A 20000-nucleotide genomic window follows, 5' to 3' on the forward strand; every position below is an offset into this window, starting at 1 on the left:
AGACTGATGGTATATACAGTATTTGTGAGGAGGGCAGATAGACTGATGGTATATACAGTATTGTGAGGAGGGCAGATAGACTGATGGTATATACAGTATTGTGAGAAGGGCAGATAGACTGATGGTATGTACAGTATTGTGAGGAGGGCAGATAGACTGATGGTATATACAGTATTGTGAGGAGGGCAGATAGACTGATGGTATATACAGTATTGTGAGGAGGGCAGCTAGACTGATGGTATATACAGTATTGTGAGAAGGGCAGATAGACTGATGGTATATACAGTATTGTGAGGAGGGCAGATAGACTGTTGGTATATACAGTATTGTGAGGAGGGCAGATAGACTGATGGTATATACAGTATTGTGAGGAGGGCAGATAGACTGTTGGTATATACAGATTTGTGAGGAGGGCAGATAGACTGTTGGTATATACAGATGTGAGGAGGGCAGATAGACTGATGGTATATACAGATTTGAGAGGAGGGCAGATAGACTTACGAAACCATTGTTGCTCTGAGGTAAGATGATGGTCTTCTCCAAGCTGCTCAGAACAATCTTCCACAGATCCTTCAGTATTCTCTTCAGAACCGTCTTCTCACAGGTGTCAGCAAACAGACTCAGACTGGGGTTACGGGGAGAAGAGAGACACAGAAACACTGAGCCCTACTGTAACCTCTTTCCCCAGTTACAGACAGTAGCATGTTTGACACAATATCAGAGCCCAGAACCAACTCCCTTGTGTGCCAGCTAGTTCTGTCACAACATGCTACTTGATCCAACATGGTCTCAGTGTGAGACTCACACACACAAGTCTACCATCCAAAATAGCATTGCCTAGGAAACTGCATCTTTTTTTTGCTGCCCAAAATGGCGTCTGTTATGAATGTACACTACAAGCCCATCCCTGCACCAAAATGGCGTCTGTTATGAATGTACACTACAAGCCCATCCCTGCACCAAAATGGCGTCTGTTATGAATGTACACTACAAGCCCATCCCTGCACCAAAATGGCGTCTGTTATGAATGTACACTACAAGCCCATCCCTGCACCAAAATGGCGTCTGTTATGAATGTACACTACAAGCCCATCTCTGCACCAAAATGGTGTCTGTTATGAATGTACACTACAAGCCCATCCCTGCACCAAAATGGCGTCTGTTATGAATGTACACTACAAGCCCATCCCTGCACCAAAATGGCGTCCGACCACGTGTTAGCCTCACTCACTTTCCATCCAGGAAGTCCATGAGAGGACTCAGCATGTTGTCAGCGTCGGCCTCGGCCGTCTGGCGGTTAGGATGACCTGTGATCTGGTACAGGACCTCAGCCGCCTGATGCATGCAGACAGTCATACGGGCCTGGAAGCTACAACAGGAGTTTACGGGTGACAGTCAGTCAGACACAGAACTACTGACTCAGGGGGATTTGACAGGTACACTATGCAACATGGTGAAACTTCCACCTAACCTATCAGAGGGCAATGTGGATCTATTATCAAAGAGATGACACCTGTCAAATTCTCTCAGATCTCCACAAGGGCATGTGGAGTAGGTTCTAGGGGTCCATTTAGGATCGGATCTACTACTGACCCTCAGGTACCTGTGTGGATGGGACAGGATTGATTGGACAGGGTGGATGAGAGCGCAGAGGGGGGTTGTGGGTGTTTCTGATTTGCTCACCTCTTGCCAAACATGGAGCTCAGGTTGTCCAGGACAGTGGTCAGTTTGAGCTGCAGGTCATTCAAGATGTCCGCTGCCTCGGAGTCCAGCTTGAGAGAGAGCGACATAGAGAGGGGAGAAAGAGGGAAAGAGAGAGAAAGAGAAAAAGAGAAAGAGAGAGGAGAGGCAGAGGGAGAGAGAGACACAGAGAGAGAGAGAGAGAGAGAGAGAGACAGAGGGAGATAGAGAGAGACAGAGACAGACAGAGAGAGACAGAGAGAGAGAGAGAGACAGAGACAGAGAGAAAGAGAGACAGAGAGAGAGAGAGAGAGGTGTGTGAAAGAGAGAGGGAGAGAGTATGCGAGAGAGAGAGAGAGACATATTTCCCTCAGATTACACAGATCCACAAAGAATTCGAAAAGAAACCCAATTTTGATAAACTCCCATATCTACTGGGTGAAATGCCACAGTGTGACATCACAGCAGCGAGATTTGTGACCTGTTGCCACAAAAAAAGGGCAACCAGTGAAGAACAAACACCATTGTAAATACAACACATATTTATGCTTATTTATTTTCCCTTGTGTACTTAACCATTTGTACATTGTTACAACATTGTATATATACATAATATGACATTTGTAATGTCTTTATCGTTTTGAAACTTCTGTATGTGTAATGTTTACTGTCCATTTTTATTGTATATTTCACTTTTGTGTATTATCTACCTCACTTGCTTTGGCAATGTTAACATAGGTTTCCCATGCCAATAGAGAGAGAGAGAGAGAGAGAGAGAGAGAGAGAGAGAGAGAGAGAGAGAGAGAGAGAGAGAGAGAGAGAGAGAGAGAGAGAGAGAGAGAGAGAGAGAGAGAGAGAGAGAGAGAGAGAGAGAGAGAGAGAGAGAGAGAGAGAGAGAGAATGGTGTAAGAGAGGAGTAGACTGAAGGTGAGGGATGAAAGTTCAGAGATTGATTGAAATTGACTGAGTTATGAGGTGTTTTCACGTGTTGTGAAACATACATAATGGCAGGTTAGTCATGTATTGCCTGTGTAGTTAGGGCTCGACTCACATCTTGTATCTGTGCAGTGACTCAGCCGATAATATGTAAACGTTCCACTTACCTGCCATTGTAAATGACTTTCATTAGTAGTGACCAATTCTATCAGTGACACCATACAAATCCCCCAAAAAATATCCTTCCCACTTAGATGACTCAACACAACTCTAAATGATACCCCTCTGCACACTTCAACTGTTTATTTCCTTCTTACAGAAGGACGCCCCATGTGTCCTGTATTAGTCTTGGCCCTGAGTGTAGTCGTTCATCAGCTCTCAAACTTCCGGCGCCGGAAAGAGATGGCCGCCTCGCTTCGCGTTCCTTGGAAAATATGCAGTATTTAGTTTTTTTATGTGTTATTTCTTACATCGGTACCCCAGGTAATCTTAGGTTTCATTACATACAGTCGGGAGGAACTACTGAATATACGATTAACGTCAACTCATCATCGTTCCTACCAGGAATATGACTTTCCCGAAACGGATCCAGTGTTTTGCCTTCCACCCAATACAATGGATCTGATCCCAGCCGGCGACCCTGTGCGACGCCGTAAAAGGGGCAAACGAGGCGGTCTCGTGGTCAGGCTTCGGAGACGGGCACATCGCGCTCCACTCCCTAGCATACTACTCGCCAATGTCCAGTCTCTTGACAATAAGGTTGATGAAATCCGAGCACGGGTAGCATTCCAGAGAGACATCAGGGATTGCAACGTGCTCTGCTTCACGGAAACATGGCTAACTCAAGAGACACTAACGGAGTCGGTGCAGCCAGCTGGTTTCTTCATGCATCGCGCCGACAGAAACAAACATCTTTCTGGTAAGAAGAGGGGCGGGGGGGTATGCCTTATGATTAACGAGACGTGGTGTGATCATCATAACAACACACAGGAACTCAAGTCATTCTGTTCACCTGATCTAGAACTCCTCACAATCAAATGTCGACCGCATTATCTACCAAGGGAATTCTCTTCAATCATAATCACAGCCGTATATATTCCCCCCCAAGCAGACACATCGATGGCCCTGAACGAACTTTATCTGACTCTTTGTAAACTGGAAACCACACACCCTGAGGCTGCATTCATCGTAGCTGGGGATTTTAACAAGGCTAATCTAAAAACAAAACTCCCTAAATTCTATCAGCATATCGATTGTGCTACCAGGGCTGGAAAAACCCTAGATCATTGTTATACTAATTTCCGCGACGCATATAAGGCCCTCCCCCGCCCCCCTTTCGGAAAAGCTGACCACGACTCCATTTTGTTGATTCCAGCCTACAAACAGAAACTAAAACAACAAGCTCCCGCGCTCAGGTCTGTTCAACGCTGGTCCGACCAATCTGAATCCACGCTTCAAGACTGCTTCGATCACGCGGATTGGAATATGTTCCGCATTGCGTCCAACAACAATATTGACGAATATGCTGATTCGGTGAGCGAGTTCATTAGGAAGTGCATTGACGATGTCGTACCCACAGCAACGATTAAAACATTCCCAAACCAGAAACCGTGGATTGACGGCAGCATTCGCGTGAAACTGAAAGCGCGAACCACTGCTTTTAACCAGGGCAAGGTGACCGGAAGCATGACCGAATACAAACAGTGTAGCTATTCTCTCCGCAAGGCAATCAAACAGGCTAAGTCCCAGTACAGAGACAAAATCGAGTCGCAATTCAACAGCTCAGACACAAGAGGTATGTGGCAGGGTCTACAGTCAATCACGGATTACAAAAAGAAAACCAGCCCCGTCGCGGACCAGGATGTCTTGCTCCCAGACAGGCTAAACAACTTTTTTGCCCGCTTTGAGGACAATACAGTGCCACTGACACGGCCCCCTACCAAAACCTGCGGGCTCTCCTTCACTGCAGCCGAGGTGAGTAAAACATTTAAACGTGTTAACCCTAGCAAGGCTGCAGGCCCAGACGGCATTCCCAGCCGCGTCCTCAGAGCATGCGCAGACCAGCTGGCTGGTGTGTTTACGGACATATTCAATCAATCCTTATCCCAGTCTGCTGTTCCCACATGCTTCAAGAGGGCCACCATTGTTCCTGTTCCCAAGAAAGCTAAGGTAACTGAGCTAAACGACTACCGCCCCGTAGCACTCACTTCCGTCATCATGAAGTGCTTTGAGAGACTAGTCAAGGACCATATCACCTCCACCCTACCGGACACCCTAGACCCACTCCAATTTGCTTACCGACCCAATAGGTCCACAGACGACGCAATCGCAACCACACTGCACACTGCCCTAACCCATCTGGACAAGAGGAATACCCATGTGAGAATGCTGTTCATCGATTACAGCTCAGCATTTAACACCATAGTACCCTCCAAACTCGTCATCAAGCTCGAGACCCTGGGTCTCGACCCCGCCCTGTGCAACTGGGTCCTGGACTTCCTGACGGGCCGCCCCCAGGTGGTGAGGGTAGGTAACAACATCTCCACCCCGCTGATCCTCAACACTGGGGCCCCACAAGGGTGCGTTCTCAGCCCTCTCCTGTACTCCCTGTTCACCCACGACTGCGTGGCCATGCACGCCTCCAACTCAATCATCAAGTTTGCGGATGACACTACAGTGGTAGGCTTGATTACCAACAACGACGAGACGGCCTACAGGGAGGAGGTGAGGGCCCTCGGAGTGTGGTGTCAGGAAAATAACCTCACACTCAACGTCAACAAAACAAAGGAGATGATTGTGGACTTCAGGAAACAGCAGAGGGAGCACCCCCCTATCCACATCGACGGGTCAGTAGTGGAGAAGGTGGAAAGTTTTAAGTTCCTCGGTGTACACATCACGGACAAACTGAATTGGTCCACCCACACAGACAGCGTTGTGAAGAAGGCGCAGCAGCGCCTCTTCAACCTCAGGAGGCTGAAGAAATTCGGCTTGTCACCAAAAGCACTCACAAACTTCTACAGATGCACAATCGAGAGCATCCTGTCGGGCTGTATCACCGCCTGGTACGGCAACTGCTCCGCCCACAACCGTAAGGCTCTCCAGAGGGTAGTGAGGTCTGCAGAACGCATCACCGGGGGCAAACTACCTGCCCTCCAGGACACCTACACCACCCGATGTCACAGGAAGGCCATAAAGATCATCAAGGACAACAACCACCCAAGCCACTGCCTGTTCACCCCGCTATCATCCAGAAGGCGAGGTCAGTACAGGTGCATCAAAGCAGGGACCGAGAGACTGAAAAACAGCTTCTATCTCAAGGCCATCAGACTGTTAAACAGCCACCACTAACATTTAGCGGCCGCTGCCAACATACTGACTCAACTCCAGCCACTTTAAAAATGGGAATTGATGGAAATTATGTAAAAATGTACCACTAGCCACTTTAAACAATGCCACTTAATATAATGTTTACATACCCTACATTACCCATCTCATATGTATATACTGTACTCTATATCATCTACTGCATCTTGCCATCTTTATGTAATACATGTACCACTAGCCACTTTAAACTATGCCACTTTATGTTTACATACCCTACAGTACTCATCTCATATGTATATACCGTACTCTATACCATCTACTGCATCTTGCCATGCCGTTCTGTACCACCACTCATTCATATATCTTTATGTACATATTCTTCATCCCTTTACACTTGTGTGTGTGTATAAGGTAGTAGTTGTGGAATTGTTAGGTTAGATTACTTGTTGGTTATTACTGCATTGTCGGAACTAGAAGCACAAGCATTTCGCTACACTCGCATTAACATCTGCTAACCATGTGTATGTGACTAATAACATTTGATTTGATTTGATTTGATACTTTACTCTAATGTAACCTGGTAAAGCCCACTGATTGAGCTTCGCAGGCTGGAAAACATCCGCAGGCCTACTGATAACAATAACACCTGACTTCTCATTCATTCTAGGGTTGGACTCAATTCGAATTGAAGGCAGTCCCTTTTGAAATAAATAGCTTCTGCCTTTTTCAGTTTATCAAGAAGTCATTGAAAATAAATGCCTTTTTTCTATTACTGAATTGTATTTTCAGTGTACTTCCTGAATCGACTGGCTTTAATTTGAACTGACCTCCAACCTCATCCATTCACTGGTCCATTCACTGGTCCAGCCCTCCAATTGACCCGGTTTAGAATTTGAACTGACCTCAAACCTCATCCATTCACTGGTCCATTCACTGGTCCAGCCCTCCAATTGACCCGGTTAGAGCAGTGGCTGCTCTCAAGACATCATGTGACTCACCGCTGGAGACCAGGGTTCAATCCCAGAGTCAACCCTTCAGACATTCTCTCCTCTCTACCTCTTGTCGTTTCTGATCTGTCTAAATAGAGAGTGGAAAGACCCTGCTGCTAACAGAATGTAGAGTAGTACACAGCACATGTACCCTGATGAAGACAGCTTGCCTGTCGAAATGTTGGTATATTAAAAAAAACATTTTTTTTGCATCTGAGCTCCTAGAGTGTGCGGCTCTCCTTTATTTTCAAGTTATTTTTAAGTTTTCTACTCAGTTTTCTACTCAGCTAGCCAGCACCTCGCCTAAATAGGTGTGTGTGTTTATTTTTCTTCTAGATAGTACACAGCACATACCAGTGGGTGACCTGTTATTATAGAGTACTGTAAGAGACGGGTTCTTAACTAGCCACGTCCACTCTAGAAGTAAGGTTTTCCCTCTGTGGTCGTCATAGCAGCAGTTAGAATCACTGTAATAGGAAAGGAACACAAAACGCTCCCAACTACTAGGCGACCTACCACCCATGAGATCCCTGTATTATCATTGCAGGGGCGGCAGGTTGCCTAGAGGTTGAGAGCGTTGGGCCAGTAACCAAAAGGTCAGCAACAGTATGAATCCCCAACTGTATTTATGACTCTGTTGAATACTAGTGGGATAATGGTAGATATCAGCATCGTACTGGCCTCACCAATTTGATATTGGGAGGCTGAAGCTAACACTGAAAATTATGTTCTGTATACAAACTACAGGCTGAAGCTAACACTAAATATAATTCTCTGTACCGCTATAGCCTAGCGGTTAGCGAGGCGAGGCAGCAAACCGAAGGCAACCCTCTTGTTGCCAGCTCAATTCCCGACACATTTTTTCCATTGGACCCTAGATTCAAACGGGCAACCCTCCGGTTGCTGGGTGGCTTCTCTAACTGCTAGGATGGTTACAATACCAGAGTTACACTGACAGTTAACTAGCTGTTATCAATGGGGTTAAAGTTTACGTATACACTCACAGGCTACAAAAATGGATCGCATGGCAGGCATCGAGGCATGCACACAAACTTCTGTCTCCCCTACAGTTAGTGCCGTTAGTGGCAGCAGTCAAATGTCCTTATCAAACTACTCTCACAGAGTTCACAGAGTTCCAAAGACCCACTTAAGAGATTTACAACAGCTCCTCAGCGTAATGTCTTCCCTCCTTCCTCTAAAGTGAGATGTTAATAGACTAGTGACTAGCAGGGAGCCTGCAGATAATTGAATGTGAGCGCGTGTCAAAATGTTGGATCTGTCTCTCCACAGGGGGAGGGCTGGTGGAAGGGGTTAATCGTATCTCCACGCTGGGTGATGACTAACATCTGAAGACATTAAACTTTATTCAGATCAGAGGAAAGGGAAGAGTGTCGATAAATAGTAGATATTAGCATTGGAGATAACAGTGAAGGATAGCTGGATGCTAGTGTGATAATAGGAGATATTAGCATTCAATATAACAGTGAGGGATAGCTGGATGCTAGTGTGATAATATTAGATATTAGCATTTGAGATAACAGTGAGGGATAGCTGAATGCTAGTGTGATAATAGTAGATGTTAGCAATCGAGAACAGTGAGGGATAGCTGGATGCTAGTGTGATAATAGGAGATATTAGCATTCGAGATAACAGTGAGGGTTAGCTGAATGCTAGTGTGATAATAGTAGATATTAGCATTCAATATAACAGTGAGGGATAGCTGAATGCTAGTGTGATAATAGTAGATGTTAGCAATCGAGAACAGTGAGGGATAGCTGGATGCTAGTGTGATAATATTAGATATTAGCATTCGAGATAACAGTGAGGGTTAGCTGAATGCTAGTGTGATAATAGTAGATGTTAGCAATCGAGAACAGTGAGGGATAGCTGGATGCTAGTGTGATAATAGTAGATATTAGCATTGGAGATAACAGTGAGGGAAAGGGGGATACGTAGACAGACGTTCAACTGAAGGCCTTCAGTTAGCTGGATGCTAGTGGGATAATATTATATATCATAGTAGATATACAGCCTATTCCTGAAGAGCTACCGTCCTGTAGGTTTTCACTCCAACCCTAATCTAGCACACCTGATTATAAAAATGAGCTGGATGATAAACTGAATGAAGTAAGTTACAACTGGGGTTTGGTGCGAAAACCTACCGGAAGGAAGCTCTCCAAGAACATACAATTAGGGTTAAATGCATTGCTCAAGGGCACATCAACATTTTTTTCACCTCGTCGGCTTGGGGATTCAAACCAGCGAGCTTTTGGTTACTGGCCCAACGCTCTCAACTACTAGGCGACCTACCACCCATGAGATCCCTGTATTATCATTGCAGGGGCGGCAGGTTGCCTAGAGGTTGAGAGCGTTGATAATTATATTTAGTGTTAGCTTTAGCTTGTAGTTTGTATACAGAACATAATTTTCAGTGTTAGCTTCAGCCTGTAGTTTGTATATAGAACATAGTGCTTTAGTACAAACTACATATTAAAGTTAAACACTAAATATATTGCTGAATACAAAACAGGCTTAAATTAACAAAACAATATTCTCAGTACAAACAGGCTACGTTAACACTGACCACTATGCTCTAAACTCTGTCCCCTGTCTGGGAGGGTAATACCCACCATGTCATCCTCCCCCTCGTTGTCGGTTAGAGCCTGGAGAGGACACACACACACACAACCCTCAGTCTCAATGAGACACACAAACAAACCTCAGTCTCAATGAGACACACACACACACACACAACCCTCAGTCTCAATGAGACACACACACAACCCTCAGTCTCAATGAGACACACACACAACCCTCAGTCTCAATGAGAGACACACACAACCCTCAGTCTCAATGAGACACACACATCATGTGAGCTGAAACCAAACTACTGTTTAAATCTGACAGAAATTCAGTGCCCTTTTTTACTGACTACAGACAGCCCAGAGAAACTCCTATTCACAATGAACTTACAGTATTGTCAACAACCTAGAGTATTACAGTGACAGAAAACCACAAGATACTATGGCATGTTATAGCAGCATCTTAACCCTCTATGGTAGTTGGACATACCTAACCCCCTCATCGGACTGCTCAGGCTCCTCCTCATCCTCACGCTTAGGAGAAAAATGGAGATATCATCAATTAAACAAAATAATTGTATAAAGCCATTCATGAATAAGTCCTGTTTGAATCCATACAATGGAGCAACATGGGAGTCAGGGACGATACCACCACTGATATCAAAGTAGGATTCTAAAACAGTCACACAAGGAATCATATAGGGATGGAGAGGTCTACAGACCAACAAGAAGCTATATGGGGATGAAGAGGTCTACAGACCATCAAGAAGCTATATAGGGATGGAGAGGTCTACAGACCAACAAGAAGCTATATGGGGACGAAGAGGTCTACAGACCAACAAGAAGTTATATAGGGATGGAGAGGTCTACAGACCAACAAGAAGCTATATAGGGATGGAGAGGTCTACTGACCAACAAGAAGCTATATAGGGATGGAGAGGTCTACTGACCAACAAGAAGCTATATAGGGATGGAGAGGTCTACAGACCAACAAGAAGCTATATGGGGATGAAGAGGTCTACAGACCAACAAGAAGCTATATAGGGATGGAGAGGTCTACAGACCAACAAGAAGCTATATAGGGATGGAGAGGTCTACAGACCAACAAGAAGCTATATGGGGACGAAGAGGTCTACAGACCAACAAGGAGCTATATAGGGATGGAGAGGTCTACAGACCAACAAGAAGCTATATAGGGATGGAGAGGTCTACAGACTAACAAGAAGCTATATGGGGACGAAGAGGTCTACAGACCAACAAGACGTTATATAGATATGGAGAGGTTTACAGACCAACAAGGAGCTATATATGGATGGAGAGGTCTACAGACTTACAAGAAGCTATATAGGGATGGAGAGGTCTACAGACCAACAAGGAGCTATATAGGGATGGAGAGGTCTACAGACCAATGAGGAGCCATATAGGGATGGAGATATCTACAGATATCACCAGAGGGGGAGGAGAGACACCCAGGTACAGTCTAAGATTTAACCAGAGGAGGAGAGACACCCAGGTACAGTCTAAGATTGAACCAGAGGAGGAGAGACACCCAGGGACAGTCTAAGATTTAACCAGAGGAGGAGAGACACCCAGGGACAGTGTTAGATTTAACCAGAGGAGGAGAGACACCCAGGGAAAGTCTAAGATTTAACCAGAGGGGGAGGAGAGACAGGTTCTTGACACTTTGGACCCAGGTTAGATATAACCTATGACCTACCATACATCTGTAGCGACCTGGAGAGACACACACTTGGTCATTAGGCTTTATAGGGTTCAATATGCACTGATCCACGCTTGTACACACACACAGTTGAGTTACCCACCCCAGCACAATATGTGATGTGAAATGCGTGTCTCAAAGTATTGATTCTCACCTGTTTAGCCCCCATGCACTCAAACATCTTCTCCAACAAGACCCGCATCTGTTGTATGTTATTCATCAACACACAGGGCTGAGAGAGAAACAGGGAGAAAGAGAGAGAGAGAGAGAGAAGAGGAAAAGGAGAGGTGGAGAAGAGGAAAAGGAGAGGTGGAGAAGAGGGAAAGGAGAGGTGGAGAAGAGGAAAAGGAGAGGTGGAGAAGAGGAAAAGGAGAGGTGGAGAGAGGAGGAGGGGGAGAAGAGGAGGGAGGTGGGAGAGGAGGAGGGGGAGAAGGGAGGAGAGGTGGAGAACAGGGAGAGGGAGAAAGGAGAGGTGGAGAAGAGGGAGAGGGGAGGAGGAGGAGGGTGGAGAGAGAGGAGGGGGAGAAGAGGGAAAGGAGAGGTGGAGAAGAGGAAAAGGAGAGGTGGAGAAGAGGGAAAGGAGAGGTGGAGAACAGGGAAAGGAGAGGTGGAGAACAGGGAGAGGTGGAGAAGAGGGAAAGGAGAGTTGGAGAAGAGGAAAAGGAGAGGTGGAGAAGAGGAAAAGGAGAGGTGGAGAAGAGGAGAAGGAGAGGTGGAGAAGAGCAGAACAGAACAGTAAGTTAGAGAAAGAGATGTTTTATAAAATACAGTACATGAACTGTAAAGAGCATAGAGACCTTCAGAAATAAGTGAGTGGGCTTTATACATCATCAGGTCCTTTTGAACATTACTCACTATCTTCTCCTTCTGGCAGTAGGAGGGGAACTCCTTGGACAGGATAGTACAGTACTGCATCAGCACCTTGGTGATGGTCTGGAGACAGAGAGAGATGTCAACACTGTTAGAAAAACTCCTCAATTCATTGCGTCCTGCAGTACCTGACCATCACTGGCCGACACTGGCTACATCGTAACCCATTCTATTTCCATTTGTTGAGTATTTTCTGCACTAAACCCTTATCTCAATTCAGGATGATTTCTCTGACAGACCATGAGAACAAGTTGTGAATACAATGAATCTACAGAGTTGTTGTGTAACTGGAATGGAGAGTTGTATATCAAAACCATATTCAGTGAAAATACCGGACATTAACAACACCTTCCTAATATTGAGTTGCACCCCTTTTCCCCGTCAAAACAGCCTCAAATCATCGGGGTTGGACTCTACAAGGTGTCGAAATCGTTCCAAAGGGATGCTGGCCCATGTTGACTCCACAGGGATGCTGGCCAATGTTGACTCCACAGGGATGCTGGCCCATGTTGACTCCACAGGGATGCTGGCCCATGTTGACTCCACAGGGATGCTGGCAATATGTTGACTCCACCGGGATGCTGGCCCATGCTGACTCCACCGGGATGCTGGTCCATGTTGACTCCACAGGGATGCTGGCCCATGTTGACTCCACAGGGATGCTGGCCCATGTTGACTCCACAGGGATGCTGGTCCATGTTGACTCCACAGGGATGCTGGCCCATGTTGACTCCACAGGGATGCTGGTCCATATTGACTCCACAGGGATGCTGGTCCATATTGACTCCACAGAGATGCTGGTCCATGTTGACTCCACAGGGATGCTGGTCCATATTGACTCCACAGGGATGCTGGCCCATGTTGACTCCACAGGGATGCTGGTCCATGTTGACTCCACAGGGATGCTGGTCCATGTTGACTCCACAGGGATGCTGGTCCATGTTGACTTCCCAGGGATGCTGGTCCATGTTGACTCCACAGGGATGCTGGTCCATATTGACTCCACGGGGATGCTGGTCCATATTGACTCCACAGGGATGCTGGTCCATGTTGACTCCACAGGGATGCTGGCCCATGTTGACTCCACAGGGATGCTGGTCCATGTTGACTCCACAGGGATGCTGGTCCATATTGACTCCACAGGGATGCTGGCCCATGTTGACTCCACAGGGATGTTGGCCCATGTTGACTCCACAGGGATGCTGGCCCATGTTGACTCCACAAGGATGCTGGCCCATGTTGACTCCACAGGGATGCTGGCCCATGTTGACTCCACAGGGATGCTGGCCCATGTTGACCCCACAGGGATGCTGGCCCATGTTGACCCCAGGGATGCTGGCCCATGTTGACTCCAAAGGGATGCTGGTCCATGTTGACTCCACAGGGATGCTGGCCCATGTTGACTCCACAGGGATGCTGGTCCATGTTGACTCCACAGGGATGCTGGTCCATGTTGCCTCCACAGGGATGCTGGCCCATGTTGACTCCACAGGGATGCTGGTCCATGTTGACTCCACAGGGATGCTGGCCCATGTTGACTCCACAGGGATGCTGGCCCATGTTGGCTCCACAGGAATGCTGGCCCATGTTGACTCCACAGGGATGCTGGTCCATGTTGACTCCACATGGATGCTGGTCCATGTTGACTCCACGGGGATGCTGGCCCATGTTGACTCCACAGGGATGCTGGTCCATGTTGACTCCACAGAGATGCTGGCCCATGTTGACTCCACAGGGATGCTGGTCCATGTTGACTCCAATGTTTCCTACAGTTGTGTCAAGTTGTCTGGATGTCTTTTGGGTGGTGGACCTTTCTTGATACACTCGGGAAACTGTTGAACGGGGAAAAACCCAGAAGCGTTGCAGTTCTTGACACAAACCAGTGTGCCTGGCACTTACTATCATATCCCGTTCAAAGACACTTAAATATTTAGTCTTGCCCGTTCACCCTCTGAATGGAACACATACACAATCCATGTCTCAAATGTCTCAAAGCTTAAAAATCCTTCTTAAACCTGTCTCCTCCCCTTCATCTACACTGATTGAAGTGGATTTAACAAGTGACATCAATAAGGGATCATAGCTTTCACCTGGATTCACCTGGTCAGTCTATGTCATGGAAATATGTTCTGTACACTCAGTGTAGTTTTCCTGAAATAACTAAGACTGGCCAAGACAAACACAACAAAGAATGTCCCTTCTCTCTGTGAAATAGTTTCCCTTCGCTGAGTCAGCCCCGATGATGTAGCCCTCCCTCTCCAACCCCCGTCTCCAACCCCCTCCCTCTCCAACCCCCTCCCTCTCCTCCATACTTATACATAAAACATCAGCAGCTCCTTCCTGTATTAACTTTGTTTGTTTTCCATCTCTCGCTTCAGAAGTCTAATTTCTCAGAGTCATTAACTACAGCCCTCTGGGCTAGAGAGAGAGAGGAGATACAAAGAAAGAGGGAGAGAGAGAGAGAGAGAGAGCGATAGGGGAGCGAGAGAGAAGGATACATAGAGAGGGAGAGAAAGGGAGACGGAGAGAGAGAGGGAGAGAGAGAGGGAGAGAGAGAGCGATAGGGGAGCGAGAGAGAAGGATACATAGAGAGGGAGAGAAAGGGAGACAGAGAGAGAGAGGGAGAGAGAGAGCGATAGGGGAGCGAGAGAGAAGGATACATAGAGAGGGAGAGAAAGGGAGACTGAGAGAGAGAGAGGGAGAGAGAGAGCGATAGGGGAGCGAGAGAGAAGGATACATAGAGAGGGAGAGAAAGGGAGACGGAGAGAGAGAGAGGGAGAGAGAGAGCGATAGGGGAGCGAGAGAGAAGGATACATAGAGAGGGAGAGAAAGGGAGACGGAGAGAGAGAGCAGAAGACAGCAGCTCAGCTCAGAGCGATGGCTTGCATTACCCATTCTTACTTAATGAGTTTGCATCGACCTCCTATCACACACTGTTGTCAGCCGTCACTGGCTTTCCATCCTGCAGGCTTATTAGGACCAGCTCAATCCCAAACTCATGACATTAACGTACATAATACGAAGCATTCATAGAAACAGTGACCATGCATAAGGCTTCTAAAGTCATGTCTTTTCAGATTGCTGAAAGTGCTGGGAAGTGTCTATGATAATAGTACCTCGTCACCTCTGGGCTCTCGAGTGGCGCAGCGGTCTAATGCACTGCACCTCAGTGCAAGAGGCGTCACTACAGTCTCTGGTTTGAATCCAGGCTGTATCACATCCAGCCGTGATTGCGAGTCCCATAGGGCGGCACACAACTGGCCCAGCATCGTCCGGGTTTGGCTTGGGGTAGGCCGTCAATTGTAAATAAGAATTTGTTCTTAACTGACTTGCCTAGTTAAATAAAATAAAAACATCTACCTCTTCCCTGCATCAAAGTGTTTATCTTGCTGTTAACGACGTCGTCGACTATGTGCTTCATTACGTAGTTTCTCTGTTGGGAAATAAAGAAAAATAAATAAAGTCGGTTGGAAACCTTGGCGAAGCGTCTGTTGTAGTGGGCCTGGACCTTGAGGTCTGGACAGTCTAGTTTCCTGATGATCTCAAAGCTCTGGTTGAGCTGGGTGAAGATGTCCACTACTGAAGTGGAGAACAGAGCATGCTCCGACGTCTGCTGGAACTACAGCAGGAGGAGAAAATGAGAGAGGTCAGAGGTCATGGTTAAAAAGGTCCGTCGACTATCCGCACTTCTGAATTAATTTCTGCAAACTCAAACTCATAGGATAGTTGTAAGTATTGGCTGGAGGGTGTGGAGGTCCCTCACCGCTTCCCTCTTGTCCCTCTCTAGAGCTCCATGCATGAACTCCATGGATACGTCCTCGTTCTCACCCAGCCACTGAAGGACAAATGGCAAAAACCACCTGGGGAGAGAGAAGGAGGAGGGCGGGACAGAGTAAAACAGAAAGAGAGGGAGAGAAAGAGCGAGAAACAGAGCCAGATGGAAAGGGAAAGTTAAATCTATGCACAATACAATTAAGATATTCTATGAGAGAGAGAGAGCAAGAGAGAGAGAGAGAAAGAGAGAGAGAGAAATAAAGAAAGAGAGAGAGAGGGAAAGAGAGGGAGAGAGAGAAAGAAAGAGAGAGAGAGGGAAAGAGAGAGGGTGAGAGAGAGAGAAAGAAAGAGAGGGAAAGAGAGAAGGAGAGAGAGAGGGAGAGAGAAAGAAAGAGAGAGATTTGGAAAGAGAGAGGGAGAGAGAGGGAGAGACTTTTCAGGCTTTTTGTATTTCTTTAATGATACATCCTCATTTCATAAAAACCTCACCCCCCCACCCCCTTTAAAAAACAAATATCTACATACCACCTTGCCCTCTTCCCCATGATACAAAACAACACCACATATCACAATAACCAAAACCTCACCACTTCTACAACCGTATATCCAACCCATCTTCCCCAGCTGTACAGATAGCCCCCCAACACACCATATCTCCTGAAACATCTTCCCCAGCTGTTCAGACAGCCCCCCCAACACACCATACCTCCTGAAACATCTTCCCCAGCTATACAGACAGCCCCCCAACACACCATATCTCCTCAAACATCTTCCCCAGCTGTTCAGACAGCCCCCCCAACACACCATACCTCCTGAAACATCTTCCCCAGCTATACAGACAGCCCCCCAACACACCATATCTCCTGAAACATCTTCCCCAGCTATACAGACAGCCCCCCAACACACCATATCTCCTGAAACATCTTCCCCAGCTATACAGACAGCCCCCCAACACACCATATCTCCTGAAACATCTTCCCCAGCTATACAGACAGCCCCCCAACACACCATATCTCCTGAAACAGCTTCCCCAGCTATACAGACAGCCCCCCCCCAACACACCATATCTCCTGAAACATCTTCCCCAGCTATACAGACAGCCCCCCAACACACCATATCTCCTGAAACATCTTCCCCAGCTATACAGACAGCCCCCCAACACACCATATCTCCTGAAACATCTTCCCCAGCTATACAGACAGCCCCCCAACACACCATATCTCCTGAAACATCTTCCCCAGCTATACAGACAGCCCCCCAACACACCATATCTCCTGAAACATCTTCCCCAGCTATACAGACAGCCCCCCAACACACCATATCTCCTGAAACATCTTCCCCAGCTGTACAGACAGCCCCCCAACACACCATATCTCCAGAAACATCTCCACAATTTTATAGAACTCAAATTCCACCCTAAGGAGCGCAGAGACCATCCCATTAAATAATAACAAAGGGTCTGTTATCCCTCCACCTTTGACCTTGTTCCTCCTTTGCCTGAGCAAACAGAAAATTGAACAACACACATTTGGCGTATTTGGCTTTTTCCTTATTCGAATACCTGTACCCCATTATAAACATCCCGACAGTAAACTCCACCCCCAACCTCTCAAACAGACATTCCAACAGAGACTTTAATGGCATTAAGGATCCAACCCTTTTTTAAAAATATTTGCCTAAAATGACATACCCAAATCTAACTGCCTGTAGCCCAGGACCTGAAGCAAGGATATGCATATTCTTGATACCATTTGAAAGGAAACACTTTGAAGTTTGTGGAAATGTGAAATTAATGTAGGAGAATATAACACATTAGATCTGGTAAAAGATAATTTTGAGAGGATCATCTTTGAAATGCAAAAGAAAGGCCATAATGTATTGTTCCAGCCGAGGCACAATTACAATTTTGGTCATTAGATGGCAGCAGTGTATGTGCAAAGTGTTAGACTGATCCAATGAACCATTGCATATATGTTCAAAATGTTGTATCAAGACTGCCCAAATGTGCCTAATTTGTTTATTAATACATTTTCAAGTTCATAACTGTGAACTCTCCTCAAACAATAGCATGGTGTTATTTCACTGTAATAGCTACTGTAAATTGGACAGTGCAGTTAGATTAACAAGAATTTAATCTTTCTGCCAATATCAGATATCTCTATGTCCTGGGAATTGTTCTTGTTATTTACAACCTCATGCTAATCACATTAGCCTACGTTAGCTCAACCGTCCCCCGGGGGGGACACCGATCCCGTAGAGGTTTGACGCACACAGAAAACACATGAATCACAGTTTCACTCATGGCACAGACCCGTGCCAACCAGCTGTTAGTGGCCAGGGCTCCATGTAGATCCCTACACTGGAGGTCCCCTGACCTTTTTGGTATTGAGAGTTTGTAGAGCGCCCTCCATCTAAAACCCACCATACCCTCCGCCCCACATACCCCCTGCCACTGATGTGCCTTCACTCCTGTTAGGCTCCTAATCTTCCGTACCTTAACACAGAGGTTGTAGATGGCTTTACCTCCCACCCCCTCAAACTCCCCCAGGCTCAGAGTGTTAAAATCTAACAAGTCCCCCAGACCTCCTTGCCAGTCCCCAGTCTCTGCCGTCACCTGCAGTGGCAGAAACATTGGTAGCCCCTCCCCCTTTGGCCGATCAAACACCCCCCTTACCGGCTCAGACATAGCCCTCTGGAACTCCCCCAGGAATCTTTCCAGCTGCCTAGAGATGTTAGTCCTGTTTGTTGTGCCAGGACTTCCGGGGTTTTCCACCCCTCCTCCCTCAGCATTAGTAAACCCACTGCCATCAATTCCTCTGCAGGGTGGCCGACTGAACCGGTCTCAAAAGGATGACTTGGTTGTGGATATAGGCTCCTCCCACACCCACACCCACAGCCCAGGCTCCACACCCCCTTCTCGTGTGGGCCTTAGCAGCTGCCAGGCCCTCAGCACCGCAGAGTAGTAATCAGAGAGACCTGTTGTACTCAGCCTTTCCAGCCTCATGAGGAACAGCTGCCGGTCCAACCCTAATGCGCATGCTCTCCTCGGCAGTGCACATGCTGGTTCCGCTCTAGGTTTCTTCCTAGGTTCTGGCCTTTCTAGGGAGTTTTTCCTAGCCACTGTGTTTCTACACCTGCATTGCTTGCTGTTTGGGGTTTTAGGCTGGGTTTCTGTACAGCACTTTGAGATATCAGCTGATGTAAGAAGGGCTATATAAATACATTTGATTTGATTTGACTTTATCGAACAAAACAAACATTTATTGAGTAAATGGGAGTCTTGTGAGTGCAAACATATGAAGATCATCAAAGGTAAGTGATTCATTTTATCACTATTTCTGACTTGTGTAACTCCTCTATTTGGCTTGTTACTGTTTATAATGATTTGTCTGCTGGGCGCTGTTCTCAGATAATCGCATGGTATGCTTTCGCCGTAAAGCCTTTTTGAAATCTGACACCGTGGTTGGATTAACAAGAAGATTATCTTTAAACCCATGTATAACACTTGTACGTTTCATAAATTTTTATAATGAGTATTTCTGATTTTGAATTTGGCGCTCTGCAATTTCACTGGATGTTGGCCAGGTGTCCCACACCCCTCTAGTGAGGTTAACACCCCCACTGAGCCTGAATGAGGCTCCTCCCCATTTCTGTCTTTCATAAAATCCATCGTTCCAGTCCTCGCCGACCATCAGAATCTGCTCAGACGCTACCTGTGAGAGTTCCTGTCCAAGACACCCAAACAGAGGCCCCGCCTCTCTCCCTTTGTTAGGCGCATACACATTTATAAGGACAAAAACCCCTGTTCTAAATTTCTGCTTTTACTACAAGCAGTCTACCCCAACACACCTCCATTGAGGAGCACATTTTTACAGCCAGACCCGATACAAAACGACTGCCACCCCTGCACTAACATTTGTTCCATGGCACAGCACATTTGCTCCTTTCCACCAGAGCTCCCAATCAGCTTCATTCACCACATCACTAGGCGTCTCCTGCAGAAACAACACCTGTACTTCTTTGTTTTGTTTTACATATTCACCCAACACACTTTCCCGCATCTCTGGCACCATTTGCATTAAGCGAGCGAAGAGTCTCCGTAAGAAGTGAAATTAAAGCCAGCAA

General features: G+C 46.6%; 1 protein-coding gene across 1 annotated transcript in view; it reads right to left on the reverse strand.

Annotated features, from left to right (window-relative positions):
- LOC139577281 (protein unc-13 homolog B-like) overlaps positions 1-20000 on the reverse strand; it is a 103949-nt gene that overhangs the window by 10690 nt on the left and 73259 nt on the right. Inside the window, exons 20-26 of the mRNA XM_071404284.1 lie at positions 15865-15961; positions 15577-15720; positions 12087-12164; positions 11386-11463; positions 1684-1772; positions 1232-1369; positions 502-625 (exon numbers count right to left, since the gene is read on the reverse strand). Of these exons, the coding sequence (XP_071260385.1) occupies positions 502-625; positions 1232-1369; positions 1684-1772; positions 11386-11463; positions 12087-12164; positions 15577-15720; positions 15865-15961 (748 nt within the window). The remainder of the gene's footprint in view (positions 1-501; positions 626-1231; positions 1370-1683; positions 1773-11385; positions 11464-12086; positions 12165-15576; positions 15721-15864; positions 15962-20000) is intronic.

This window comes from Salvelinus alpinus, chromosome 5 (assembly GCF_045679555.1).
Source record: "Salvelinus alpinus chromosome 5, SLU_Salpinus.1, whole genome shotgun sequence".
Lineage (NCBI taxonomy): Eukaryota > Metazoa > Chordata > Actinopteri > Salmoniformes > Salmonidae > Salvelinus > Salvelinus alpinus.